The following is a 27,171-nucleotide window of genomic DNA, read 5'->3' as shown; positions in this document are numbered from 1 at the left end:
AATAACATCCCGTGTAATACGAGGGAAGAGTCATGTATCGCATAAAACGAGCGTTTTAAAAGCATCCTTCGGTTCGACGTCGTTTGACATTGGCCACTCACAGCCCGCTGTCATGATGCTGGGAGCCACCCTGAATGCTGGGAATACACGTAATAAATCCTAAGATCGGACATATCATTGGCATTCCCTCGGTGGAGAACGACTTATCGATGATTCCGAGAAGATTGGCTGGATCTGGGGTACTTGGTTGCACCGGCTACATGGAGGAAGAAAGAGAGGGGGAAAAGCAGCTGAGCAGAAAAGATATAAAGACCCCTGGCATATTCCCAGATCCGGTCTTCTTTTTCTCTATAACTCTATTCTCATATCCATACTCTCGCGAGCTTTCATTCAATTCATATACTCCGTTCTTCATATATACTTGATCTTACCTATCTATACCTTCATCATGTCTACTCCAGCTCCCCTCCGCATCGTCATGGCCTGCGACGAGGCCGGTGTTCCTTATAAGGATGCCATCAAGGCTGTTCTCGAGAAGAACCCTCTGGTCGCCGATATCATTGATGTCGGCGTCAACTCCACTTCAGACAAGACTGCCTACCCTCACCCCGCCGTCGAGGGCGCCAAGCTCATCACCGAAGGCAAGGCTGACCGTGGCCTCTTCATCTGCGGCACTGGACTCGGTGTTGCCATTGCTGCCAACAAGGTTCCCGGCATCCGGGCCGTGACTGCCCACGATCCCTTCTCGGTCGAGCGCTCCATCCTGAGCAACGATGCCCAGGTCCTGTGCATGGGCCAGCGTGTCATCGGCGTCGAATTGGCCAAGAAGCTCGCCACTGACTGGCTCAACTACCGCTTCGACCCTAAGAGCGCTTCTGCTGCCAAGATCCAAGCTATCAGCGACTATGAGGCTCAGTTCCGCGCTGCCGCTTAAATACCGAGATATCACGCCTTCGAACAAACTTCTGAAACTTCAAGTCTTGACACCGACCTCCCAACTGCTTTGATCATTGACCGAGCATGAATCGTCAAGTGTCACTTGTATGCATTGATTGTTATGCCTTTCCCAGTTCTTACAGCGCATGATACCACGACTCCAATGTTCCTTTCGTTCCTATAATGGATCAGAAGATCACAAATGTACATAGTCAATGAAAAATTCTCTCCAACTGCGGTCCACTGGCTGGTCATCTCCAATAGATCTGTAGGACGCGCACAGGTTGCACCTATGAGGCTATGAGCCACGATCGAATCCAACGATCCCTTTCGATTCCGTCATCCCCGGGCCTTGTGGTCCACGTGCCGATTAGCTGACTCAGATGTTCTGCGGGGATCCACGTCTTTCCACGAGGTACGCAACTGAACATAACAACGCGCACTCTACCGACGCTGAAAAGAAAGATGGACTCACAAAGGCCTTTCTCACGGGATCTTGCAGATCATCTAGGGTTCTCACTGTGATCTGCTCGTATGAACTTCAGCATTATCCACATCTCCTGTCGCTTCTGACTCTATATGGTGGAGCAACCCCACCCTGGAGACTAGATCAGCATCCTCAAATTCAACCCTCAAATAACTCTCACACACATTTATCATGGCCCAAGAACTGAAAGCCAAGGGCAACGAGCTCTTCAAAGCAGGCGATTTCAGCGGCGCTGAAGAATACTTCTCCCAAGCGTAAGCAAATACACCGACCCCTCCGACCCCAATTTCCTCGCCCCCCTCATTTCCGGAACGCCACGCGATCATTTGCACAAACCCGAGCTCACATCCCTGTCGCGAAATAGAATCCAAAAGAACCCGCACGATGCAACATTCTTCACAAACCGCGCGATAACGCGTATCAAACTCGCCAAATGGGCGGGCGTTGAACACGATGCTCGCGCCGCGATCGATATTTACGGGCTGAAGAATCCGGCCGTCCTCAAGAGCTGCTACTACCTTGCCCAGGCCCTGCTGGGCCTCCAGCGCCCACAGGAAGCATACGAAGTCGCCAGCGACGCATACAAACAGAGTCTGGAAGCGAAGAGTGTCCAGACAGAGAATCTGTCTCGGACGGTGCTGCGCGCTAAGCAGCAGATTTGGGCTGCGAAGGAGACTGCTCGGGTGCGGGAGCTCGATGAGACTCTGGGCGCTGTCGAGGCTCTTATTGAGGCTGATTTGACGCGTGCGCTGGGCGAGTTGCAGGGCCGTCTGGATCGCGGGGAGATTGGCGAGATCGGATTTGGGGAGGACGAGAAGGCACTGCGGGAGGATGCTGAGAATAAGGTTAAGAACTTGAGGGAGGCATTTCGCATTGCTTCCAAGGGTGAGATTCAAGAACGGGTATGTGTTTGTTCGGGGCTTTTGCTATGTTTGGCTGGGTTGTTGACCTTCTGCTGCGTTTCTAGGTTGTCCCTGACCATCTTATCGACGGCATCACCTTCGAGATTATGCATGATCCAGTCATCACGCCTTCTGGCGTCAGCTACGACCGCATTGGCATCACTAAATATGTTGAGAAGGCGGGTGTTGATCCTCTAACTCGCACTCCGATGTCTGTTAAAGATCTGCGGAACAATTACGCTCTCAAGGCAGCGTGTGAGGAGTTCCTGACGAAGAATGGATGGGCAGTTGACTGGTGATGTTTTTTCTTATTCCAATATGTACATTTCTTTGGGTGTTGATTTTATTGGCGTATGCATAGCGAGTGATTTCCCGGTCGCATATGGACATGCATCTGCCGGCATGGGTAGCCAGAGAAGTTTTTGGATCTAAATACGTGTATATAGCCATACCATAGGTCATTTATTCAGCTCTTGGCCCACATCACAGCCATCTCGTAAACGTAACCCCGCGCTCAGAGACAACTGGCGAGTGTGTCAGCGGACCCCCACTACTCCCTCAACGATCTCCAACATCCTCAACAACCCCACATACAAATCCTCAGCTTCTGCTTTCTACCTATATCAACCCTTAAAACACAAATCCCACATTACAAAAATGTCCGACATCACCCCCTTCATCACCGCCCTGGAGGCCGCCCAGAAGAAGGAGAAGTTCACCTCCGAAGTCCAAGAAGCCGCCGCCGGCATCGACATCGAAGCCCTCAAGGCCGTCTACGAGAAGGTCTCCGAGCAGGGTGAATTCGAGAAGCTCGACGATGCCGCCGAGGCCGAAACCCTCCGCAAGGCTTTCGAATTCGCCGCCAAGGCTGTCATGATGCTGAAGACTTCCCCCGGTCTTATGGAGAAAAAGGACCTGTACATCTACTTCAAGGTTGGCAAGGGCGAGGTTATGGAGAAGCCCGGCATGTTCGATATTCAGGTATGGTTCAATTTTAAACTTGGCTTGAGCTCGTGTGCTTGTGGAACTCCCCGCAAGCCACGCTATACATCCCACTTTGAGACAGACGTTGGTAGCTAACGATTGTTTGCGGTTTACAGAAGAAGCAGCTCTTCGGTGCTTGGGAGAAGGTTAAGGATTACAGCCAGGTTAAGGCTCACCAGCTTTACATTGGTCACGTCAACACCTTGATCTCCAAGTACGGTACCCGTGACGAATAAACGATGAAATTGGCAGATTTGATGTTGGGAGGATATCTACCTGTGGATTTTTGGAAGTGCGGTGATCTTGCAGAGAACAGATAATTCATATCGTCTCTAGCTCTACGAATACAACGAGTACAAATGCATGCTACTTTCCATGATCTCGCATTCCCCAGTATCCTAAAAGACACATGCTGGGCTTTATAAACCACTCACAACCCCAAGGGAAACTACCATAATAGATATAGCAATGACTCATGCAGAGCAGCAATCTTATACAATCCAGCTCTGCCCCCGCCAATCCGGCAGACGATGCGAAGCAGTCGCACACCACGGCTCATCGCCGACTCCATACGGCGTCAGCGGAAGATCATAAGGCATACGGAACCCGACCAGCAAATCTGTCTCAGCCCCATCAGGTATACTAGGACAATCAGCCTTAAAACAAGGAACCATCAGCGCGGTGGAACCCCCCTTTTCCAAGCCGGAAGCAGTCCCCTCACCAGTATCCTCCCGAAAAAGCTCCGGCCAAAAGACAACACCAATCTCCCAACTACAGATACGCACCTCGCCGCCCGCATTCGGTGCCGCGCCCCACGCCTGCGTGGACAGATTCGCCGACGAGACCATCGCCCAGTCGATGGATTTCATATCCGAGTCCGCGAAGCGCACGTAGGTTTTGATATGCGGTGCTGCGCGGTTGCGGCCTGCTTCGCGCTTCGGGGAGCTATCCTCGGATAGATCGATGCAGGTTCCTGGTGGGAGAACGTCGCCGGCCCATTGGCAGAGATGCGGACGCATGTATTGGAGTTGTTTTTGTTGGGCTGGGCTTTGGGTTTTCATGTGGATTGAACCGCCGGAGTTGTAGCCGTTTAGGGAGCGGCGGATTTCGTCGGGGGTTGGGAAGATTATTGAGTAGGTTGGTTGTTGTGGTGGTGGTGGTGTTGGGGCGAGGACTTTGAAGAAGATTTCTTTGAGCCATTTGTTTGTTTGGCCGAGGGTTGCGACTGATGAGATCTTGGGATTGTTGGGAGCTGGTTATGGAGATAGTGGTGGGGTTGGAGGTGGTGGACCTACCTGGATTACTATGTGTGGCTTTTTGTTGGTCTTCTTCTGCTGAATCGGAATCCGGCGCATTGTATCTTTCAGAGCTGGCCAACCCCATAGCGTGTCTTCTTCTGAGCTGCAATCACTGATGTGCTTTTTAGACGGGACGCTGGCAACGAGTGCAGCGCGGATAGCTCCGAAGTCATATGTGTTTAACTGCTGGACTAATGGGCCGGTCCTTTGGGGCCCGTACGCTTTTAGATAGGTCAGGATATCCCGTTTGAACCGCACCCCCGAGCCGAATTTTGTATCAGGCTGAGGTCCTGATGGGACTTCCTTTTGCAGGGGAAGCAGCGGAGAGCGCCAGACAGCTTGTGTCATGTTGGTCCAGTCCATATGGATCATATTGGCAGTGTGGATAATAATCCTATTCAAATCATCAGAACCAAGCCACAAGAGCTCAATATGAGAAACCTACTGAGCCAGGTCATCATGTCTAAGAAGAATCATCATCTTGGAATGATGTGTGCCAAAGGCTTCGGGCATGTAGGCCACAATTGGCTCCACGTTTGGATATTGCGAACAGGCTTCCTAGAAGTCAGTGTCAGTCTTGCATGTCACGTTTCTAGCCAACGATCTATCCAAAAGAAGAGCACATAGGCAATGTTGAATGTACGCACCTCAACCCGAACCCGATTCGAATCCTCCTTCCGCCACGACCCATGCACAACCTTAACCTGCACGGAATCCTTAACATCCTCGTCAAAGTGAGACATCAGAAAATCAACATCGAAAAGGTAGTTAAACTGCCAGCATTCGCGGATCATGGGGTCCCCCAGGATATCGCGTAGTCGGACTGTGTCGACATTGTTGCCTGCTGGTAGATCTCGAATATACGTAAGCTGTGTAGGTGAATTGACATACTGGATCCGATCACTATTAGATCCAGTTGGATACGTCTTATCACCAGCTGGTGTTTGGAGATCTTTCGACGGCTGTGAGGTTGCTCGCCGGAGCGGTGGACTGATGGCTCTGTGTAGAGAGGCGAATGTGGTGTTTACTGTACCATCTGTGCCAGACTCTGAGAGTCGGGGCTTTTTGGAAGGGGGCTCCATCTTATTGTTGGATTGGAGGAGGTTTCCATTGGGCTGGGGGTTGATGGGTTTCGAGGAAAAGGCGGTCGCGATGCCCGGGTTTGGGCGATCTACGAGGGAACGTTCTAACGTTCTACCTATACTTTGAGAAGTGAGAATTCGGCGTAAGATATATTTGGTAAAAAATTCCATGGCGATTCGTTGATTTGGTCGGAAAAACTTGTACATGGATATCCAATTTCGCAGCGTTGGCGTCTTACAAAAGGGCTCACATCACCCTCTGGTACCTAGAGTATAGGGCATCCGATTTGCAAGGTTCCATCCATGATAGCCTGTAGGTAGTACCTAGGTAAGCTAGGTAACGGGCTGCTCAGGGGCTCAATGGTGGACTGATCTGTTATGATATTCCATGCTCATTGCGATCAGCTATTTACTTAGCCCCAAGCTTCTTGATCTCCGCCACAACCGCATCGGTAACTTGCTTCGTAGTAGCATCACCACCCAAGTCACGAGTAAGAACACCCTGCTCACATACATTCTCAACGCAATCCAGCAGCTGCTTAGACGCCTCCTCCTCACCGAGCCAAGCAAGCATCTCCGCCGCCGTCCAGAACGTAGCCACAGGGTTAGAGATACCCATACCAGTGATATCAAAAGCGGAGCCATGAATAGGCTCAAACATACTAGGATACTCGCGTGTAGGGTCAAGGTTAGAGGTAGGCGCAATACCAATCGACCCAGCCAGCGCAGCAGCAAGATCCGAGAGAATATCCGCATGCTGTGAAAAACCACCAAGTCAGTAAAAGCGCAGTCCCATATATCTCGCAGCAACAACCCACCAGATTCGTAGCAACAATCGTATCCAAACTCTCAGGCTTCAAGACCATACGCGTCGTCATAGCATCGACAAGCATCTTATCAACAGTGACATCAGGGAAATCCTTCGCAACAGCCTTAGCAACTTCATCCCAGAGAACCAATCCATTTCGCTGAGCATTGCTCTTCGTAACAACAGTCAACAGCTTCCGCGGCCGCTTCTGAGCAGTCTCAAACGCAAACCGCATAATTCTCTCCACCCCGTGCCGGGAGAAGATAGAAACCTCCGTCGCAACCTCCCACGGCTTTCCAACGTGCGAGCGACCGCCCTGACCCGCATACTCGCCCTCGCTGTTCTCGCGCACAATCACCCAGTCAAGGTCCTTGGGTCCGCAATTTCGCAGTGGGGACTCGGTGCCGCGGAATACGCGGGTTGGGCGCACGTTGGCATATTGCTGGAAGGTCTGGCAGATGGCGAGTCTTAGGCCCCAGAGGGAGATGTGGTCGGGGACATCTTTGTGTTGCTCGAGTTAGTTATCTGTTTTGAAAAGTAACTAATGGGGGGTATTTTTGTAAGCTTTACCGGGAGCGCCGACGGCACCGAAGAAGATTGCGTCGTGCTTCTTGAGTTCCTCTAGTCCGCCGTCTGGGATGTATTTCCCGGTCTTTTTGAAGGTCTCGGAGCTCCAGTCGTAGTTTTTGAATTCCAATTTGAATGTCTTGAGGGTGTCGGTCAAGGCATTCAGCGCTGTGATGCCGGCATTGATGACCTCCGGCCCGATTCCGTCGGCTGGGATCGAGGCGATGCTATAGGTCTTTTGAGCAGCCATCGTATAGGTATTGGGGTGAAGCTTTTGTTCTGAAGTAGGTTCGGGAGATGGTTGAGGCAGATGGGCTCAGGGGATACGAGGGCTTTTATATGTATTTTGGTTCATCTTCTCCAAATTGGCTCTCCACACCATATCGACTCGGAAACCTATCACATCCCCCTCATCGAGAGCCCGTCCAACTATCATCATTGTCGCGGGGTGCGGGCGGAGGTTGAAAACCCCGCGTCGTGCAGTGGGGAAGGGGTCCGCCCGGAGAAAGACATGTCCGCCGGCGAACCACTGATTACCTACTACCTGTGAACTACCTGTAACTACCACGCATAGGTCGTAGAACGCGAGACTTTTGCATTAAAGTGCTTAGTTAGTATCATAGGGCGTATATGTGAAGTTACATGGCGATCTCAGGATCTGGAGTTCCTGAACTCATGATCTTCCATCCTTCGATCAGTCCATGACCATTTATATCCATCATGCATCCCCCAAAAAGACTTTTCAGAGGTAATAGGTTGTAAATTGCGTCCACCCCTATTGTTGAGGCTACGAAACTAGTGGATGGGAAGAAGAGAGAAGAAGAAACTGATTCATGAGCTATGGAAAGCAGGCTGTATTTAAGCCTGCCGAAACAAAGAGGACAACAATGGATGAGTCTGTGAGAGGCCTCAGGCTGTAAACACAGAGGCACATGACAAGACATCGTATGTATGTCAACACCATGCAAGAAGAAACCGAAATAGTCGCCGTGTTCTCTGAGAGAAACATCTGTGTGCTGCCGGGCCATTGAAGCGCCTGTGGATGTTTCCCCCGTCTGCCCCCTCCGCAGCGAACCTGCTGCTTGCAGGCCAGGCTGAAGGGAGGACGAGGCCAAGCCAACATTGAGATGCTGCTCAGATTAATTGGCGCATAGTCTGGTCTGAGCTCACTACCGTTTGCCAGGAGCTAAGCTTGACGCTCAATCGGCCGACTCCATGAGCATCCCAAGCGACAAAGGCATACTCCACCAGACGAATAGGTCGGCCTGGCTGTGTCTCGGAATTGAACGAGGTACCGCCGTCGGATGCCGGTAGGCTAGTCATATCAATATCTGGGGCCGAGGTCGTGCCATAGAAGGGCCGTGGGATACTCCGCCGAGGCCTCGGCGATCGCTGCATGTCTTGCTCCTCGGAGAATTGCCATAATAAATGCGCCGGCTTCTGAGAACAAAAAGCCAAACCGACATCTCGACATAGCGCAGTAATGCTGCACTTGTTCAATCGGAAGGATAATGTCCAGTGCAGCATCGAAGTCGGGATCGGCGCGACTTGGACGTGCGCTATTGATGACATCCAGGGGTGACCAATGGAACTTGGTATCTCCAAGTACGATAGCCTTGGCTCGTCCAGCAATGTCCGAGGGCCCTATCAATCAATGTTTTAGTAGTGAACAGATGTTGTACTTAAGGGATTGGCTTATCTGACAAGCTTTGAAGCTGCCAAACACAAGGCCCTGCTGCTGTTCTTTGGATATGGCGCCGAGAACTTGACCTGCGCACCCGAGAGATCTTCCTTGAAGATCTGTCTCGCATGAAACAACGACATGTTATGATGTTCTTCAGCAGTTAAATTAGCCGCATTTGGCCCTGTAGACTTGGCGTCTATGACTTGCTGGCTCCAGGTCTGAGCATTGAAAGTAGGTATTCATGACCTCGGCCTGGAAATTTGGCCATAGCCGTAGGGCTCCTGTGAAATGGATCCTATGCAGGGCGGGGCTGGCGGTGGTCTTAACGCCAATCTTCAGGGTTGGTAAAGGCCCCAGGAGGCATGCTGAAAGCGAGAAGTGCGTAAATGTAAAGGTGGGCGTAATGTAAAGGTTAATGGCGTATGGGATATGGAATCGTAAGCTTGAAGGTTTTGAAGCAGTCGTGGGATGTTATAAAGAGGGCTGTCGAGGGTGAAGGGACTGACGGGTGGGAGAGGAAAGAAAAGACGAGAGCTGAATCAAGAAGGAACCTATATAGATGTTTTGCGGTCAGGTGACCGCACATGACGCTATTCGTACTGAGGGAAAGTTGTGGTGGCGGGGCCAAAGTTACGGTTAGAAAGGTAGCCGTTGAGCTAGATCGAACGGTCTGTTCATATAGAAATCGACTATCATACATGTGCTGTTATGAGTTATCATCGTAACTCACAAAAAGCTATTGTGAATCATCCATGGCCCATCGGCGACACTCCATAAATCGTTGATGGGCATGGATGACGAGAACGGCATAGAGTCTTGACCAGCAAAACTCGGATTGAAAGCAGCATTTCCATCTACCATGTTGCCGAATATCAGCCCAGCTGATGACTGCACGAAACTGTTCTCGGCAGGATCCAGCACTTCAGCGAAGTTACCGATAGACGGCGAAAAGGCGGCGGAGTCGTAACTTCCCGTGTGGCCAAGGTTTTGGGCCGGAGAGTGAAGAGGGGATCGAGATGAATGGAACCCGGCAGGGGCATGGCGATCCTGAGGTCCATTCGAGAGCGAAGGCTGAGGTCTGGCCGGCGTGAGGCCTGCATGGCCAACCTCAGTATTTTCGTCCTGCGCTGGTGGGTGGTGAAACATGCGCCTATCCCGCGATGGTGTTGGATGGGTCTGAGCTTCAGCAGATCTACCAATACCATTCGATATGGTAGGAGCTGTGCTTTGCTGCTCGCTAGGAGTCTGTGTCTGCAAGGCAGATTCCATGCTCTTGATTGCCTCAATACAAGTCTCCGGCCAGCCACTGCCACGCAGTGATAGATTATCCAATATGGCTATCCCAATCCTAGCATATTTGAGTGCTGTTAATGTGGCAAGCTCTCCTTCCCATGCAGCGAACATCAAAATGAGGCACGCCATCCAAGTGGACCATGTGAAGCCTGGCCAGGAAAGCGGGGATTCCGGGTGGGAGGTCATGTGGTCTTTCAAAGCCACAAGTATAGTCCTGGAAGATCCGATGCAAGTCTGCAAGGCGGTCTTATAACCCGCACTAGGCTTTTCGGAGGCTAGAAGAGGGCGATTGAGCGAGATTGTAGCTTCGTGCCTTAGGACCACCAGGAGTAACTTATGGTATGGTTGCAAAATCGGCTCTCGCTCCTGGTCAGCTTCGATGGGCTCTTCGACCGAGTGAACATCGTCAAAAGCTTCATTCCACCATTGGGCCAATTCCCCAGTCACATGTGCTGCGTCAGCCTGACTGGCGTGACTGTGGAGAATGGACTTATTGCGAAGTTCGACTATCAATCCTCGAATACGTGCAAATTTTGCCATGTGGCACAGTAAGCGCAGCTTGTAGTCATCGTTTGCTTTGGAGCCTGTTGAAGAATGTCTCTCAGCGCCAGGGTAGCACACGTCGATGTCGTCATCTCGAATAGAGAGCGGAATGCCAAGGGCTTGTGAAAGGTATCTTTCAAGAGAATAGATTGACCAGAACAACCGACATCGAATATCTTTTTCTTCACTGCTGAAACAGGAGAAGCGGCCCGGACAGCGGTGCAATCCAAGGTGAAGTGCAGTGCGAGTGATGACACCCCCTAACCTGGAGGCGGCATTCAACCGCAAAAGAGAGGTGAGTGCAAGTTGGGCAGTGAATGCCGCTTGAAGCAATGGTAAAGTAGTAGGCTCCTCGAGGAGGCTTTGTACGTCCTGCATGATATGTTGAACGGATCGAAAGACTAGAACGGAAGGAACGGGACGGGGGTTCGACTCGGACGATGCTGTCTGTCGACTGTCACCGAGAGAAATAGACACAATGGAGCGGATTATCATCAACTCCAATCGACTCAAGGAGCTTGCTCCCTGTTGGCTGAGAGCCTCAAGGCTTTTTAAGACTGTCGGGGCGTGGAGACATGGAAAGATTGGATGCCAATTCTCGAAATAGCTGCGTGTGCATCTAATAAGATCGTCGAAGGTGGGGCGAGATAAATATTCTAGTTCGTGTACTGCCCATAGACTGTCTGAGCCGTGAATGCTGCCAGTATCTTGTCGTAGCCGGTCGTCTTCTCCTGGCACTGAGGTTCCGTCACGGGCTCGAGCTTGATCCAAGTCTGCAGAGCGACGTGCGAAGGCATCATAAACATGACGAATAAAATGAATTCCACTCGAGCTTCCAATAAAGCTAGCTGACCCGTGGCTGCGAGATTCTCTCATAAACCCAATCTCGCGAGGTGAAGGTTCTGAGGTGCCTGCCGCGGAGGTACGCTTTCTCTTAGCCGCATGGGAAGGATATGGCCCAGATTCATTACCCTCGAATCGTGTGCTGGCGGGGGATTGGGAAACCGGGGTCATTATTGCTGTAATTCTCGCATTGCATCAAACCGAGATTGTTTGAGGTCAATTCCTACACAGTAGCTCTCAGGTCCACCTGGGCACGTCTTATTGGCCATTCCGGGCGGCGGGCGGGCCTCAGGCTCTCAGCCCTCAGGTAATAGGTATGATCAACCGTCACGTGCCTACATTCATGCTCCCGGACGTTTCTTAGTCCGAATCTTGCACCCGTCAAACAGCATCCTCTATCGATCACCAGTGAAAGGCCTCGGCAGCCCAACATACTCCATTCTTGAGTAGCCAATTCAAGGCGTGCTGCATTTGATTACCCTACAGCCACCTATAGCCTAAATATGGGACCATTGCGAACGAGACGGACGAAGGCAACTGGTGTTACCATGCCAGGCACGAGCAGAATACCCCCACAGAGCGTCATCCTGTAACTGACTCTAGATATCCGCAACTAGAAGAAGAGAACCTGAGCCCGATTTCCTGTGAACTATGCAGACAACGAAAATGCAAAGTGTGTTTTCCTTCTGCATGAAATCGCAAGATTCGCGCTGATAAGTAGAGTAGTGTGATCGCAAGCTGTAAGATCAAAACATTCCTACCGTTGCAGCCGATATCCAATCGGTCATGTCTCTGATATGTGCCATCGCAAGCCCGTTTTGTTCCCAATGCGCAGGCGAATCAAAATGTATTTACCCGGAAAGTGGGAAAAGGTACGTGCGACACTACCCAAGTCCACATACACAGTATATGCAGGTACCCGTGGGAAAGCTGACACTGTTGGCCAGAGGACTACCGTTGGGATATTTAAGCCAACTGGAACATAGGCTGAGTGAGACCGAGGCAGCCCTTTACGGGGCTTTGACGAGCCTTCGATCACTTGGACAACCCAGCGCAGCGCCCGCCTCAAGGAAGACGGATGCTGTCCCCAGGCAAAAGGCAGCTCTCATGAAAGAGTGGTCTCAGCTACCGCTTCGAGAATGGCACGATATGGAGCGCTGGCTGACGACCATGTCTGACCAGTTTACCATGGAGCAACCAGGAGGACTAGTTCCAGAGAGCTCAAGGAATGGCCGCGCAGTCCTTGTGACTTCCGATCACGAAATAATGCACAGGTCGGAGTATGAGCCTCACGCCGGACCAGTCTCAGATGCATGGCAGGCCAGAGACGGCAGGGTCAGGCCGGAGAATCCATCCGATGCTCAACGGCCCCGCACGGAAACGGAACCAATGGCTTCGCCGATATGTTTTGGACATCAGGCCACGACAGAACATGAAGCGGTGTCTTCCTCATCGGCTGGCTGTTCTAGACAGGGAACGACTGGTGTCGATGATGTTGTCAGTGTCGCTGGGGCAGATGCATCTGCAAGAGGTGGGATAGGCCGACCGAGCAAAGCTGAAGAATTATCACGAAATAAGCCAAGTCTATATTTTTGAACCGATGGTCCGATTCGTTTCACCGCGATACACAAGATCCGAATGTATGTAGAAGGGTCAATTGAACTTGCACTCCTTATCTGTGACGGGCTAAGTCCTGGGCGGTCCTGGGCGAACTCTAACCGATTTGTGCCTCAGGCTGCAACAATGTTTGGCGACCGACTCGAACAATCTCGAATGAGATCGGAACCTTCAGGGGCTGTACATCAATCGGAAGTTCCTGATTCCTCCTCAAAGCCGAGTATAACACATTCATCTCCACGATATAAGCACCCCTCAAACTTGAAACGATCAAACCTCGAACATGGAGATTCCTCTAGCGGGGCTCGTGGTCCTCCGGACCTCCACACATTTTTCACGGCAGTGGAGGCTTTAAAAACGCCCGATGCTCCACAAGAAATCCAATGGTCCACCCAGATAACTTAAGACCACCACACCATCTTGTTGAACTGAAAGTCTCCAATTCCGATGTCCATCACGTGGGCCCTCGAGAGCTGAAATAAGACCGGGTGACAGAAATCTATCGATAGAGACCATGATTGGATGATCCATCCAGCCAAATAGGACGCGGAGCACAGACTGCTTTAAGCATATGAAGGGGAACAAATGATTGGCATGAAACGCTCAAGCCTTCAGACTAAGAGCCCGGACCTGCATCCGTTTCAGCTAGAGCGTCGGGGTATTATCGCAACACACAAGATATGTAGTTACATGAGGCCAATTCACGTGGACGTATCTGTCAAATTTCGAGATGAAATTGTTTGCTGTTTGATCTGGAATCGGTGACAGCGCAGAAGGGACACGTCTAAGCAAGTGGACAACACGTCGACTTGGCTACCCAAGACTCCTCCATACTCAGGCACATACCCTTGCCCTACATCAAGGGTGGCAGGTACCCGAACAAACTCTACCCTTTCCAGGTACTTATTTGTGCGCGTAGTCCACATACCGTGGAAAGGGAGGCGAAAAAAAAGGAAAAGTCTGGATGAACCAGTCCGATCGTTAAGAACACTGGGTCCCCTGATCACGGGGCTATCGTGGATTCTGTTAGGCTGAAATCTACCTCGATCCTTTGGGACACAATCGAAGGTTTTGTCCTCGGAGTGGTCAAACGCTGGTGTAGCGCCCGTTGACTCCGTAAGGGACTCTTCCCCCAGGACCCCCCACCTCCTCTTTATTCTTCCAACCTCCTTGGGATTGTGCCTTTGTTCCTTCATTCTCTCTTTCCTTTCTTCTTTTAGTCCTGACAGTGATCTGAGATCCTGGACTCCTTTTTCCATTCATAACGCGCATCCTGGTGCCCTCCATTCCTTGAGGAACACAAAAGTGCCCGTTATTCCCCCATTTTGCTGTGCAAAATCTAGAGGACTCGACATTCATTCCGAAAAAGACACATCTTTGCAAGTCTTGATCCGATCAATATCTGACAGACATTCCTGTCATTGATCTTCCATTCTTTCGTCCCGCGATCGTCTGCCACGCGAGGCCAAATACGGATCCGATCGCAAAGCACCAACAGAGCAAACAAAACCACGCAAATTGTTGCGTAAAAAAAAGCAAATACGAGTACATATACCCTGATTTCGTCCATCGCGATTTACATTTCGCAATCAACCGAAAATCCAATTCGCCATGTCGAACATCACCAGAGCGTTTACACGGCGCAATAAGCGTCCTGAAGTGTCCGCCCCCATGCCATACCGTGGCGACGGGCACATCCGACTCAACTCAGCAAGCGTTAAGCGAGGCAATATCTCTGGGCCGGTCCAGTTGTTGTCCACAACGAATATGATCGCTTACAACGCACCTGACATCAACTCGGCCAACTCATCGTCAGCCTCATCTTTAGGATCGCGAGATGACTCCGACTCGGCCATGTCCCCACAAAGCTACGCATCTTCAATGACCTCGCCCGACGTATCTCCCCATGAGAGCTGTCCCGTTGATGCAAATCCGATGTCCTATTTCCCGAAGCGCTCAGCCACGGTGACAAGCCAACCGCGCTCCTCGACTTCGTCTTCATCAACTACAGATACCCCGCTATTGCCCAAGCGTGCTTTGTCACACACCAAGCGGTCTCATCAGGAGCTCGCTCACAAGCGATCCGTCTCTAGGATGTCTCCACCTCCGCTGAACGCGCGCGCGCCGACTATCCGCGCATCGCAAGATTTCTTCCAATCCGAGCATCCATTCAGCAAAGAGCTGGAGAAGGTCAATGAAGTTGCAGAGGAGTTTGGAGGTCTCAATTTGCTCGACGAGGAAGAGCGAATTCTTTACGACAAGGGATTGAAGAAGTTCTCTGCCGAAGACTATCTCGCTGAGGTTGAAGAACTGTACGGCAGCATTTTCGAGGACACTCGTGGAAATATGTACACGTCTTGGTTCTAAGATAATGATACCTCGTGTCGGTTGACCCGACATGAGTGACGAGCCAAGTTCGCGGATTTACGAGGACTGGATATTCCTCGCTTGGCCTGCTACGACGACCTTTCTTCTTCCTCTTACGATTATTGACCCTTTTGCACGATACCATGGGAGGAGCTCTTGTTCCTGCGCTCATCTTCCAATTTCAAACTATTTTTGCTACCTATTCAATACTTTTTGTCATAGACGGCTTTTGTTCGTGTTGTTCAGGTTTCATTCCGGTTTCGTTGGATGTATACAATTCCTTCATGGGCCGACAAAGCCTTTGTGAGAATTCTAGATCTTTGACTGATATTGGATTGATTCATTGACTCATTCGGAGTTCATTGATGTTTCATCTGGCGTTCCGAATCCATTCTAAGTCATCTAAGACACGTCTACAAGTGTTTTGAAAGTGGAACAGAGAGTAGAGAGACTGTAAATCCAAGAGCATGTACAATAATCGCCCATTGAGCACATGATGACCTAAGTCAATATTACCCAAATAGGCATAGCGTAGGGCTCACCGACACGGTCACGGGCTCCGGGGCTCCACATCGACAGAAGGAAGAAGAAAAATTTCACATTGCTTTACTTTGGACCCAGCAGCTCGACCATTCTGTCTGCATCCGATTTTATCTACAACGAACAACTGAATTCTTACGGATGCAGACAGGACTTTTCTGTTTTTCTCCTATCCCAATCTGTAGCATAAGCCTCAGCATCTCGACTTCAGAAGTGTCGTGTGCTTGGACCAGGCTTCGATAAGCTCCGACATTGAATCCAGAAAAAGTCAAGGATCTGTGTTATGCAAGGCAGAGAACAGATGTCGACACCAACTTCTCTCTAGAACTTGATACCCCCGCGTCATTTATCACACTCGGCCATGGTCTCCCTTGCCACGACTTCACGCAACCCGGCGCTACCGGCCACACCTAACATCTCTCGATCCAAGATGCCACCGATTTCTTCTCCGGTTCCGATCCTTAAAAACTCCAAAGCTCCCATGGTTACTGGCACGAAACGAAAAATGAGCGACATGGACCTCCTCTCCCCATCCTCCTCCCAAGCCGAAGACTCTGCCGAAGGGCTTCCACACACCAAAAAGCGACCCCGCGTTCAGTTCGACCGTGACGTGAAGATGCACGATCATAATTCCTCGGAAAAGAGCCTGACAGTTGTTCGGGAGGAGGTCCGCGGTGCGATTCACCGACATGTCGCCATGTCAGAAAGCGAAGCCTACGATCGGATTAAGGGTTATTTTACCACCGATCCCAAACAGCAAGGCGAAGACAGCTTGCTCGCATACGACTCACCAACACACACATCTTTGAAGAATCACCTTCTCGGTCTTCTCTCACATGTCGCCTCCTTGGACCGCTCCTGCAGCGGGCTGGTCAATGCGGTTATCAATAGCGAGTGGCTCGGGCGCGACGAATCCTATGTGAAGCTGTACATCCGGTTTCTAGGTAACCTTGCCGCGGCCCAGGGGACCTTCCTAGGTCCTGTCTTGAAAATGCTGGCCACCAACCTCGGGAGCGTTCCTCGAGGAACTGGTCGACTGCCTGGCTACGCTGTTGTTCCGCCATCCGAGATTCACACTCGCGTCCATGCGGCGCTTCGCCATGTGCTGCGACTCATCCCCGCCGGCAGTGGATCGCTGTCTCCGATTCTATCCAGCCAGTTCCCCGTCGACTCCGACCCCGCCAGCGCGAACATCGCCTACACCCGCAATCTTATTCAAATCATCACATACGCCCCCGAGCTCCAGTCGGATATACTGGCCCTAATTACCGAGAAGCTTGTCAAGGTCGACGTTCAGATCCAGGTCGATATGGAGGACTTTGAAGAGGAGGTTGGCGATGATCTCCTGCAGGACATCGATGATGATCAAGATGATGATGCCTCAGTGGCCAGCGATGATTCAGAGGAGGATGATAGCAAAGCGGCTCAGAAGATCAAGGATAACATTCTCAAAGTGGACGGGATGATTGATCTCTTATTCGAATACTTTGCGCCCCCCTTCGCCTCAGGCAGCCTGGACGACAAGGAGAACGCCTTGGATCTGCTCCTCAGCCACTTCCAGTCGATTATTCTTCCTACCTACCGGTCTCGTCACTCGCAGTTCCTCTTGTTCCATTTCTCACAGGCGTCCCCAGTGCTTGTCGATCGCTTCGCGTCCACATTTGTGCAGTTGATCTTCAACAAGACGCAACCTGGCATCATGCGCCAGTCCGCAGCTGCGTACCTGGCTAGCTTTGTCGCACGTGGCGCACATATATCTGGAGAGGTGGTCCGCGATGTGTTCGACCTCCTCCTCACACACCTCGACAGCCTTCGGTCGGACTACGAGGAGGGCTGCCGCGGCCCCGATCTCCGCCGCTACGGACCTTTCTACTCCACCGCCCAAGCCTTGCTCTACATCTTCTGTTTCCGTTGGCGGGATCTCACAACTGCCGCCATTGATGGTGACACCGCGGATCAAGTGGACGAGCTCGAGCCGGGCCAGATCGCATTCCCTCCCAACATCAAAGCAGTCCTCCACAAGTCAATATACTCGCGACTCAACCCGCTCAAGGTCTGCTCACCGGCCATCGTTGCCGAGTTCGCCCGCATCGCCCATCACTTCCAATTCCTCTACGTCTACCCACTCCTCGAGACCAACAAGCGTATTCGCATCACAGCGTTCAGAAGCATGTCCAGCCTCTCCGATGGTCGCTTCAGCCACGTGGGCCGCGAGATTCGTGCCGGCGATAACAGTGGGTATCAACTGGATGCATACTTCCCCTTCGATCCATACCAACTTCCTCGCAGCCGGCGCTGGCTGGAAGGTGACTACGTCGAGTGGCGCGGTATTCCAGGCCTCGACGATGCCAATGATTCGGACAGCGGAGCCGACGAGTCTGACGAGTCTGATGGCGAAGACGTCACCGAGACCGATGAGGAGTGAACTGGACACGGTCTCTGTTCCAGACCAGCATGTATGACCTGTGATTTTTCTTTTCTTTTCGTACCTTCAGCGTGGCGTTTGGATTTCCACCCATATTCCTGATCTTATGATCTCTTCTTTCTATTTTGATAAAAGTTTCCGATACTATGCTTACGACTGATGATATCGTTGAGCGTGCATGGAACTATCCGGTGGAAATTCTGGAATCATCGAGCACATACTAAGTCCATCTTTGAACGGGGTACTCGCTTTCTCCCTCATGAAGATTGAATCAAAATGTGAACATAAAAAAATCCAATATCCGGCCTCGCAAAACATAGCTAGAGCTCCAAAACTTTACAATACCTAAAAGCCAAGCTTTCCATCACTGTACAGCCATCAAACTCAAGTTGTGGCCTCCTCTAAGCGAAGTCCGGGTATGAACATCGATGTGTTATGTACTATGGGAGCTGAAACCTACATGACCTCGATCATACCTCACCACCATTCTCATTCTTCCAACTCCCAGCATAATGATGCGTAACCAAGGCAGGCCCAGTCTTGTTAGCATAAACATTCGCAGTCGAAGCAAACGAATAACCCGGCAGGATCAGAACATCCTCAACCAGTACCGGTTCCAAAAGATGCGAAATACTCTTCACATCAACCGTCTCATTCCTCACCATCCCCAAGCTCTTCAAAACCGACCTCGTCAACCTTCTAGGCCCCGTCAAATCAATCACACTGCCCGCCATATCCAACGTCAACTCCCCAACCGACACCCCATGCACCTCCATCCTCTCCCGAATCGCATCAACAATATCATTAATAACCATCAACAAATGCATCGACCCCGGCGCCGCCATAATCGTCCAACTCTCAAACTGCCGAATGATATTCTCCCCCCACCCAACATCAAACTCCCACCCAACAACCAACCCCGCCTTCGCCCTCAGCCTCTCGGGAATCCATTCCCGGATCGGCACCTCTCCACACGAAACATCAAGATCGGCCCAGATGCCGCCTTCCGCGTACAGAAGCAGGTACCGCAGTAGATCGGCTTTCAAGATCGGCACTGCCAGACCCAGGTAGAGTTCCACGATGTCGGGCCGATGGCTGAAGTGCTCTTGGACGTATTCGTCGCCCGTTGTGTCGGTCATGATCTGCGCGCTGTGCGCTGGGTTTTTGTGGAGACAGTCGTCGAGCCAGGCGTGTGACTGGTCACTCAGCCCTTTCGGCCCGACTTTGTACCATATCTTCTCCGGGATCCGCGGAGAGGCGGATTGTCGGCGGGATCCAGACTCGTATGTCGAGTGGTCGTGATCGTGAGCATGTTTGTAGGCTTGGTCTTGGTCTTGGTCTCTGGGTGTCGATAGTGTACTTGGGTGGTAGTATAGAACGAAGAAGAGACAGGTGAGAATGAAGATGCTGGTCGATGTGAATTTGGCGGAGGTGGGCCGACGCCCGTGGGCGGGCATTGTGATGGCCTTGCGTATGTAGACAAATGAAATGAAATGATAGACGAATAGTTGGCAATATGTACTTGGGGAGATCACCCGGAGGGCAGTAAGTTCAGACTGTTAAGACCATGCTTCTTTACTGCTAATGAGTATATTCTGTCTTTTTGAAATTTTCAGGCACTTCGAGACCCTACGATGTAGCCAGGACGGCAAACGCTAGCATAAGCGACTGAATGGTGAATTTAGATCCAATCGATTCTATTGGCTGGATAAGCTCGATATGGTCAAACAGAAGGCATTGGCAAATCTCCACTTCGAGCGAAAGTTCGGTCTCGACTAACCTTTGAGACTGATTGTGGAGATGAGGGTTCATATTGTCTTGGGGGGTTACTACTAGTAGTTATGTACTTCTCTAAGATTCTCTTCTCGGGGCTACTCCGTTTGCTTTTACTAAAAGCCCCCCAAATTCCCACTATTTCATTAGTTCATGTATTAAAGTGGGATCCGTAGTCGCATTGACACTCATTGAATTGACCCGTTGAACTGTCTCTGACAGCCACGAAGAGCACCATCCATTTCTCTTTACCCGAGTAATACTCTGCGATTGGAGACTGGAATGCGAACATGGCATTGGCTCGTTGGAGCCCGGATAAGACCTATTTACCAGCGGGCTAGTCAACGCTTCTCTCCTCTGCGACTGCAGCATATCATATACGGTTTCAGCTGTTGTTGTTTTTGCGCTCACGGTCGATACCTCCAGAAGTTTGGATTAGACCCGACCCATAACGTATTCCACAAGCGAGTGGCCCACGCAAGCGAGTGGCCCGGTTCAAAACACATAGTAAACGGCACTAAACGCGATATATTATCTCAACAACCACGAATTTATTTCGTCTCCTTCATTTCGCGGTAGCCATTGACAGGAGAAAATAGCATTTGGTATGAATTTCAACGATATTAAGAGGCAATATCGAAGTGATTTCAAAAATTACAGAATAATACGTTGCCAAAAAAGATATATCGATATAACACAAGCATAAAGTCTTCGATTTTCCTCAAACTTCTTATAGATGCTAGTTATAACCTAAAAGATACTATGCTATAAGATAAAGTCAGTAGAACCCACCGTTGTTGAGATACCAAGTTGTATTTTATCGCTTTTACTATGTGTTATTGGACTGGGCCACTCGCTTGCGTGGGCCACTCGCTTGTGAAATACGTTACTAGTTAACTATGTGGGATTTAGTTATCTTCCCTCTATGGCTTTGAGATGTATTACCCTCCTCTTCGGCATACTTCACCTCACTCGTTATTCACTTCGCTTCAATTCATATTGCCTTGCCTCGGTTTACCAACCTACTGAAGTACTGATAGGTTATGAGCTCTCAGCACAAGAACTGGCGAATAAGTTAGGGCAAGTTTAGAAACAGTCACGTCATGAGCTAATCTCCCACGTGCAGGCCCGTCATACTAAACTATGGATCGGCCCAATGCTTGAATCAAAGTTATGCTGCAGCCTGTCATCAGCCAAGACGGAAAACAAGGCACAAAGTCAATGTCCCTGAGGTCCCACCAGCTTAATCGCGGGGATCGACCAAACTTCCAAGGTTATTTTTTAAAACTTTGATGACCCATTTCGGAGAATTGGCCAGGCCATACAGAGTACTGGGTTAGTACATAATTAATGTGAATGACATCATTCCAGGGGAACTGGGCTGCTGGGAACATCGTGAAGATCTCTCGGGGCAACCTTGGAAGCTGTTGTGTCTTGACGGGATCGGAACCACCAATGAGAAATGCTCTTTCTTTTCGTACTTGCAGATATTTTCAGGGATCTATCCTGGATGTGCTTTGAGTACAATGTCATCGTGTATCGTGCCTCTCAGCCTCGGCTTTGTTTCGAATGTTGCCCACAGGCTGTACATGTATACGTCGCTACGACCACCAATACATCTAGTCGGTACATTCATCACCAGGTATGAAATACAATGTAATAATAATATCAAACGCTAGCTATGTACGGTCGACGCCGCAAATCCCATTCAAACGCCCTCAAACCCAGCTGTGCTAATGAACGGACAAAGTAAGTATAGGCAAACCAATCACCGGTCGAAAATCGCCTTCATATCCGCGCAAGCATCGCGATACAGGATGTCGACACTGTTCTGGTCCCGCCATGGATTGGGTGACTTGTCCCATCCGTGTCGGGCTTTCTCGATAAGCATGGCACGAGGACGTTTGCCGAGTCTCTCTAAGCGCCGAACAAAGGACTGACCCTCCTTCATCAACATGTCCCATTCGCAGATGAACAGGAACACGTCGCGGGGTAGAGCTTCGTTCAAAATCCGATCTGATGCACGAACAGGCGAAGCATATGGGGAAGCACGTTCGGCCACGTCAGGGAGATAGGCTTCATCGAAGAGGGTGGTGAAAAAGGCAGGGAGAGTCTTGTCCGGCACGAGGCTCATAGCCCGGCGGTGATCGCGAGATTCTTCAAAGTCCAAGATAGGATACCAACAGAAGAGCGCAACGATGTTGAGATCGCTGACTTGATTGAGCAAATTATGTGTTGATTCTGCTCGACCCAGGTTTTCCTTCACTTCCAAGGACACTCGTCCGCGCAGTCGCAACGGCACTGTAACGGCTAGGTTGCCGCCTGCTGAGAAACCGCTCAACGCCACCCTGCTCACGTCCAAGCCCAGTTCGCCCGCATGCCTTGCCAAATATAGTAGCGCCTCGACTCCATCGTCCACGGCCGCGGGGAAAGGGTGTTCGGGGGCCCGTCGGTAGCTGACACTGACCATGACAGCTCCCACATTGTCTAGCACTGCTCGCGCCCACCGCGCATCATCGGTGGCGGCACCGAGAGTGAAACCTCCACCGTGGAAGTTGACTGCGACGGGGAAGCGATGACCTAACCGTCGCTTCTCGTGATAGTTTGGCGGACAGTAGAAATGGAGGACGACGGGATGGTTATGGGAGTCGGAGGTGACGGTGCGGGTAAACAACGGTCGAGGTGGGCGAGGAAAACTGATATCATGAAAGAACATGCCAATACGCATCAGGAACCGCCAAAAGACGGCCTGTACATAGAGCCACCACCGGGACGATGCCATGATGCTCTGTACGGAGTAGTGTAAAGTGATAATATCCCAGCGATATGACACATCGGAGGGCCGGAAGACCCGGAAGCCGAAGGTGATAAGCCGGGGAGTGGACGGGAATGGACTAGACTCCTAGAATACCCGCAAGACTGTTAACAGCGAAGACCGAGAGAATCAAAGGTCTATAAGATACAAAAAGGGCAAAATTTAGAAAGACAGAGGAGGGTGAAATATGTGGGAAAAACAATGAGAGACGTGTGAAGGTAAGAGGCAAGTCAATTGAAGCAGGACTGGGCCGACTGGCCCGTTTACCCCGTTCCAAAAATACTTCGAAATCAGGGATCTGCCATTGAATTACTTGGTTGATGATGTCATCATAGCTCTGCTTTCAAATGCTGGAGGGCCCTGAAAGTGTCCAGAATTCCAGATGGACTTTCCTACTTATAGTTATTTGTACTTATTTATTGACAAACTCTTCTTCACACATTCTCATTTCTCGACCGAAGTCGCGCTTACGAACATTCTCTTTGTGCTTGCGCCGATCATTTCATTCCAAACCTTGAATCGCCCGTTCCGGGCCCCATTCCCCCCCACCTCAATCTTTCTTACGCAGTACACACTACTTCTCTTCTTCCCCTCCCTCATATGCTTCCAGACATTGCCTACCATGTCTATCAAACGCGCCCTATCCAAAGCCATCAAAGGGCACATGGGAGGTGAGGACGATGTCTCTGGCAATAACGTTCGCTCAACCCTCGTGCCTCGAGCTCGTACTTCCCAGTCTCGATCTGGTTCGCCCACCGCATCCCCTCGCCGCAGCATCTTAGGCACTTTCTTCCGCGACAAGAACGATTATGTTTCATCCTCTGATGATGTCTCTGATGATTCCTCCACCGGTACCTTGAGCAAGAACCAACAAAAGCGGTTGGTGCGTCAGCACCGCAGAAGCGAGCGAAGCCGTCTCAGCGAGGAGACCTTCTCTGACACCGACCACCGCCGCAAGGAAGAAGAAATTGCCAAGGCGGCCGCTGAGGAGACAGCGGAGATGAAAGCCCGTTATGGTGAGCTGCCCTTGATGCAGTCCGCGACTCGACCGCGAGAAGTACGGACTCGGATCGACGACATCAGTGGCGCCATGGAGGGACAGGATGTGTTTTTCACCGCAAGATTGCACGTTATCCGCCGAATGAGTGCCAAGCTGGTGTTCTTGGTATTCCGCCAGAACCTTGGAACCTTCCAGGGTGTCCTGCATGAACGGCCGGGAATTACGTCTCTTGCGATGATCCAGTGGGTGGAGCACCTTCGGGTAGGCTCCATTGTTACTGTCCGAGGCACCATTCAGAAACCTGATGTTCCTGTGATGGGCTGCTCCATTCATGATGTCGAGCTGGCTGTTGACTCTATTCACCTCCAAGTGCATCGTGAGGAGCCTGTTCCCTTCAGCGTTTATGAGGCAGAGATCCGGACAAACGAAGAAGAGAGGGCAGAGGGCCGCCGCAACCACATCCCTGACCGCACGCGTTTGACCAACCGCATTCTCGACCTTCGCACGGCGACCTCACAGTCTATCTTCCGCATACAGTCCGCGACCTGCAATCTTTTCCGTGCTGCCCTCGACGACCGCGAGTTCATCGAGATCCATACCCCGAAGCTGCAAGGCGCCGCCACTGAGTCTGGAGCGAGTGTCTTCCAGGTGAACTACTTTGGCCGTCCTGCTTTCCTCGCTCAGTCGCCTCAGCTGGCCAAGCAGATGGCCATTGCTGCTGATTTTGGTCGCGTCTACGAAATTGGTGCCGTCTTCCGTGCCGAGAACTCCAATACTCATCGGCATCTTACAGAATATACTGGACTGGATATTGAGATGGCCATTGAAGAGCACTACCATGAGATGCTCGAGACTCTTGATGCGGTGATCAAGAACATTCTCAAGGGCATTTACACCAAGCACCGCCGTGAAGTCGAGCTTGTGAAGTCCCAGTTTCCTTCCGAGGATGTTGTGTGGCTAGAGGAGACACCCATCATCCGCTTCGCCGATGGCATCGAGATGCTGAATGACTCAGGCTGGCGGAATGAAGAGGGCGAGCTTCTGCCTCCAGATGAGGACTTGGCTACTCGTGATGAGATTCGCCTCGGCGAGCTTGTCAAGGAGAAATATGGCACCGATTACTACGTTCTCGACAAGTTCCCTCGCAGTGCACGTCCCTTCTATACCATGCCCGATGCCGAAGACGACAGGTACACCAACTCATTCGACATGTTTATTCGTGGACAAGAGATTGTTTCCGGTGGCCAACGTATTCATGATCCTCAGATGCTCGAGGAGAGTATGCGTCGTGTGGGCATCAATCCGGAGGATATGGAGGAGTATCTCGAGGGTTTCCGCTGGGGTGCTCCTCCCCACGCGGGTGCTGGAGTTGGCTTGGAACGCATGGTTATGCTTGTTTTGAAGCTGGGCAACATCCGACTTACGTCAATGTTCCACCGCGACCCTAAGAGTTTGCCGGCCAAGCCCATCGCGGAAAGGCTGCGTCACCCAGAATCATCGACCACTGAGCCCTCATGGTGGCATGATCACAAGGCTCGGCCAGCTACGGACGTCGGTGAGCTGCAGCCTTTGGAACATCTGGTTGCGAACTATGGCGATGCTACGTCAACGTCCTGGTTCGATGAGCGCTTCAAGATTTGGCGTGACATGCTCACTGGCGCAGCTGTTGCCTACGTTCCCAGTTCTAACAACTACGCAATCATACCCGGCAATCCAGCTTGTGACCGGAAGCAGTATACCCGCACAATCACCCAATTCTTGCAGTGGCTGCGTCGCGAGACCAAGCTCAAGCCTGTGTGGATTTTGTGTTCTCCCGAAGTTGAAACTATTCTCGGTGAGCGACTCGGCTGGCGCAGTTTGTCATGTATTGCCGAGGAGCGCGTCGATCCATCGCGCAACCAGGCTGCTTCTGATGGCGAGATTGCGCGGAAGTTGCGTCGCGCTGAAAGCGAGGGAATCAAGCTTGTTTCCATGAACCAAGGCGAGATGGTGCCTGATGACATCCGCGCAAAGATCGATGAGCGTATCAACCAATGGTTGTCCAACCGCAAGGGCACGCAGGTGCACCTCTCTCTCATCCGTCCTTGGTACGATTCCGAGCACCGTTGGTACTTCTATGCGCTCGACAAGAACGGTACTATCTGTGCCTTTGTCGCCCTGGCCATGCTGTCTCCTGCCCATGGTATGCAAGTCAAGTACAGTCTCGATTTCCCTGGCGCACCAAACGGTGTCATCGAGTACATTGTCACGCACGCCATCCAGACAGCCGCCAAAAGCGGCGTCCCCAGCCTCACGTTCGGCGCTGGCGCCACTTCCCAGCTCATTCCTGGCCACAACATGGGCGGCACCAAGGTCAAGATGCTGGAGCACACCTACGACGCCCTCGCTAAGCAGTTCCACCTTGTTCGCAAGAGTGAATTCCGTGCTAAGCTCGGTGCCACCGAGGATCCGCTGTATATCTCTTACCCGTCCCGCGGTCTGGGTTCCAAGGGTATCCGTGCGATCCTGAACTTCTTTGAGGATTAAACTTCTTGTTTGTACCACTGATAAAAACATCCATTCACGAAGACTATGATTTGACGAAAGCTTTTGTCTGATGTCGACGTCTGACCTTGATGGCAATGCCTGAGCCTATGGTGAATAGACGGGAATTTGCGTCAATCAGATCTTGAGAGACGCATAGACTAGAGGGGATATGGAAAGAAAGAGCTGACTGAGCTTTGCCCCGGTGGTTTCGGCGTCCGTCCTGCGTTTCTGTCCGTCGATTCCTGCTTTGACTCCCATCTTCAGTTCATAGCTTGCCTTTTGTTCTTATTCCCCCTTTTTCGTTGTTTTCATCCTGTATCCAGCCCCACATGTAATTGATTTGGCGGCTTTGACGTTTATTGCTTCTTGTCATGCAATCCAACCATCGCCTATCACATCGCCGCCACTGGTCCTAATTGTTATATCGAATACACGACTCTTCCAATGCTCTTCAACCTGTAGCTATCCATGTAATTCTTTGTACTTGGGGACTTGAGTTCTTTCCAAGGTTCTAGTTTTGAATATGGCTGTCTATTCTTCAAAGGGAGCCACAAGTACTACTACCGCACATGTAGCTTTATGGAGACCAGCTCTCGTGCTGGACGTTGATCGTATTGATGAGTATGACCAGGCGGGCAGGCAGAGCGGGAATACTTAAGGTCCTTGTGCTAATCCTCTTCG

General features: G+C 51.1%; 12 protein-coding genes across 12 annotated transcripts; 7 read left to right on the top strand and 5 right to left on the bottom strand.

Moving 5' to 3' along the window:
- Positions 1-448: 448 nt before the first annotated feature.
- Positions 449-934, top strand: N7515_002540 (RpiB/LacA/LacB family sugar-phosphate isomerase; the record flags this gene model as incomplete). Its single annotated transcript, XM_056663284.1, has 1 exon — positions 449-934. One exon carries the CDS (start codon positions 449-451, stop codon positions 932-934), a length of 486 nt encoding a protein of 161 aa, XP_056525397.1.
- Positions 935-1,594: 660 nt separating this feature from the next.
- On the top strand, positions 1,595-2,624 carry N7515_002539 (putative U-box domain protein; the record flags this gene model as incomplete). The annotated part of the gene is made up of 3 exons (XM_056663283.1): positions 1,595-1,677; positions 1,788-2,325; positions 2,391-2,624. The coding sequence occupies 3 exons, from the start codon at positions 1,595-1,597 to the stop codon at positions 2,622-2,624; spliced, it is 855 nt and encodes a 284-aa protein (XP_056525396.1).
- Positions 2,625-2,982: 358 nt separating this feature from the next.
- N7515_002538 (uncharacterized protein) lies at positions 2,983-3,545 on the top strand (the record flags this gene model as incomplete). Its single annotated transcript, XM_056663282.1, has 2 exons — positions 2,983-3,306; positions 3,426-3,545. 2 exons carry the CDS (start codon positions 2,983-2,985, stop codon positions 3,543-3,545), a joined length of 444 nt encoding a protein of 147 aa, XP_056525395.1.
- A 255-nt stretch (positions 3,546-3,800) lies between these two features.
- N7515_002537 (tyrosyl-DNA phosphodiesterase 1) lies at positions 3,801-7,314 on the bottom strand (the record flags this gene model as incomplete). Its single annotated transcript, XM_056663281.1, has 7 exons — positions 3,801-4,544; positions 4,605-5,001; positions 5,053-5,165; positions 5,255-5,801; positions 6,103-6,446; positions 6,508-6,998; positions 7,068-7,314. 7 exons carry the CDS (start codon positions 7,312-7,314, stop codon positions 3,801-3,803), a joined length of 2,883 nt encoding a protein of 960 aa, XP_056525394.1.
- A 1,074-nt stretch (positions 7,315-8,388) lies between these two features.
- N7515_002536 (uncharacterized protein) lies at positions 8,389-8,888 on the bottom strand (the record flags this gene model as incomplete). The annotated part of the gene is made up of 2 exons (XM_056663280.1): positions 8,389-8,708; positions 8,843-8,888. The coding sequence occupies 2 exons, from the start codon at positions 8,886-8,888 to the stop codon at positions 8,389-8,391; spliced, it is 366 nt and encodes a 121-aa protein (XP_056525393.1).
- Positions 8,889-9,474: 586 nt separating this feature from the next.
- On the bottom strand, positions 9,475-11,598 carry N7515_002535 (CeGAL family transcription factor; the record flags this gene model as incomplete). The annotated part of the gene is made up of 1 exon (XM_056663279.1): positions 9,475-11,598. One exon carries the CDS (start codon positions 11,596-11,598, stop codon positions 9,475-9,477), a length of 2,124 nt encoding a protein of 707 aa, XP_056525392.1.
- A 674-nt stretch (positions 11,599-12,272) lies between these two features.
- Positions 12,273-13,023, top strand: N7515_002534 (uncharacterized protein; the record flags this gene model as incomplete). Its single annotated transcript, XM_056663278.1, has 2 exons — positions 12,273-12,299; positions 12,343-13,023. The coding sequence occupies 2 exons, from the start codon at positions 12,273-12,275 to the stop codon at positions 13,021-13,023; spliced, it is 708 nt and encodes a 235-aa protein (XP_056525391.1).
- Positions 13,024-14,655: 1,632 nt separating this feature from the next.
- N7515_002533 (uncharacterized protein) lies at positions 14,656-15,411 on the top strand (the record flags this gene model as incomplete). The annotated part of the gene is made up of 1 exon (XM_056663277.1): positions 14,656-15,411. One exon carries the CDS (start codon positions 14,656-14,658, stop codon positions 15,409-15,411), a length of 756 nt encoding a protein of 251 aa, XP_056525390.1.
- A 901-nt stretch (positions 15,412-16,312) lies between these two features.
- N7515_002532 (rDNA-binding RNA polymerase I transcriptional factor) lies at positions 16,313-18,376 on the top strand (the record flags this gene model as incomplete). The annotated part of the gene is made up of 1 exon (XM_056663276.1): positions 16,313-18,376. One exon carries the CDS (start codon positions 16,313-16,315, stop codon positions 18,374-18,376), a length of 2,064 nt encoding a protein of 687 aa, XP_056525389.1.
- Positions 18,377-18,846: 470 nt separating this feature from the next.
- On the bottom strand, positions 18,847-19,833 carry N7515_002531 (uncharacterized protein; the record flags this gene model as incomplete). Its single annotated transcript, XM_056663275.1, has 1 exon — positions 18,847-19,833. The coding sequence occupies one exon, from the start codon at positions 19,831-19,833 to the stop codon at positions 18,847-18,849; it is 987 nt and encodes a 328-aa protein (XP_056525388.1).
- Positions 19,834-21,917: 2,084 nt separating this feature from the next.
- Positions 21,918-22,931, bottom strand: N7515_002530 (Alpha/beta hydrolase fold-3; the record flags this gene model as incomplete). Its single annotated transcript, XM_056663274.1, has 1 exon — positions 21,918-22,931. One exon carries the CDS (start codon positions 22,929-22,931, stop codon positions 21,918-21,920), a length of 1,014 nt encoding a protein of 337 aa, XP_056525387.1.
- Positions 22,932-23,586: 655 nt separating this feature from the next.
- erdS (aspartyl-tRNA synthetase, cytoplasmic) lies at positions 23,587-26,490 on the top strand (the record flags this gene model as incomplete). The annotated part of the gene is made up of 1 exon (XM_056663273.1): positions 23,587-26,490. One exon carries the CDS (start codon positions 23,587-23,589, stop codon positions 26,488-26,490), a length of 2,904 nt encoding a protein of 967 aa, XP_056525386.1.
- Positions 26,491-27,171: the final 681 nt, after the last annotated feature.

The sequence above is a fragment of the Penicillium bovifimosum genome (assembly GCF_028826915.1).
Source record: "Penicillium bovifimosum strain IBT 22155 chromosome Unknown utg000002l_segment0_segment0, whole genome shotgun sequence".
Classification (NCBI taxonomy): Eukaryota; Fungi; Ascomycota; class Eurotiomycetes; order Eurotiales; family Aspergillaceae; genus Penicillium; species Penicillium bovifimosum.
This window is presented reverse-complemented; position numbering and strand designations above follow the sequence as displayed.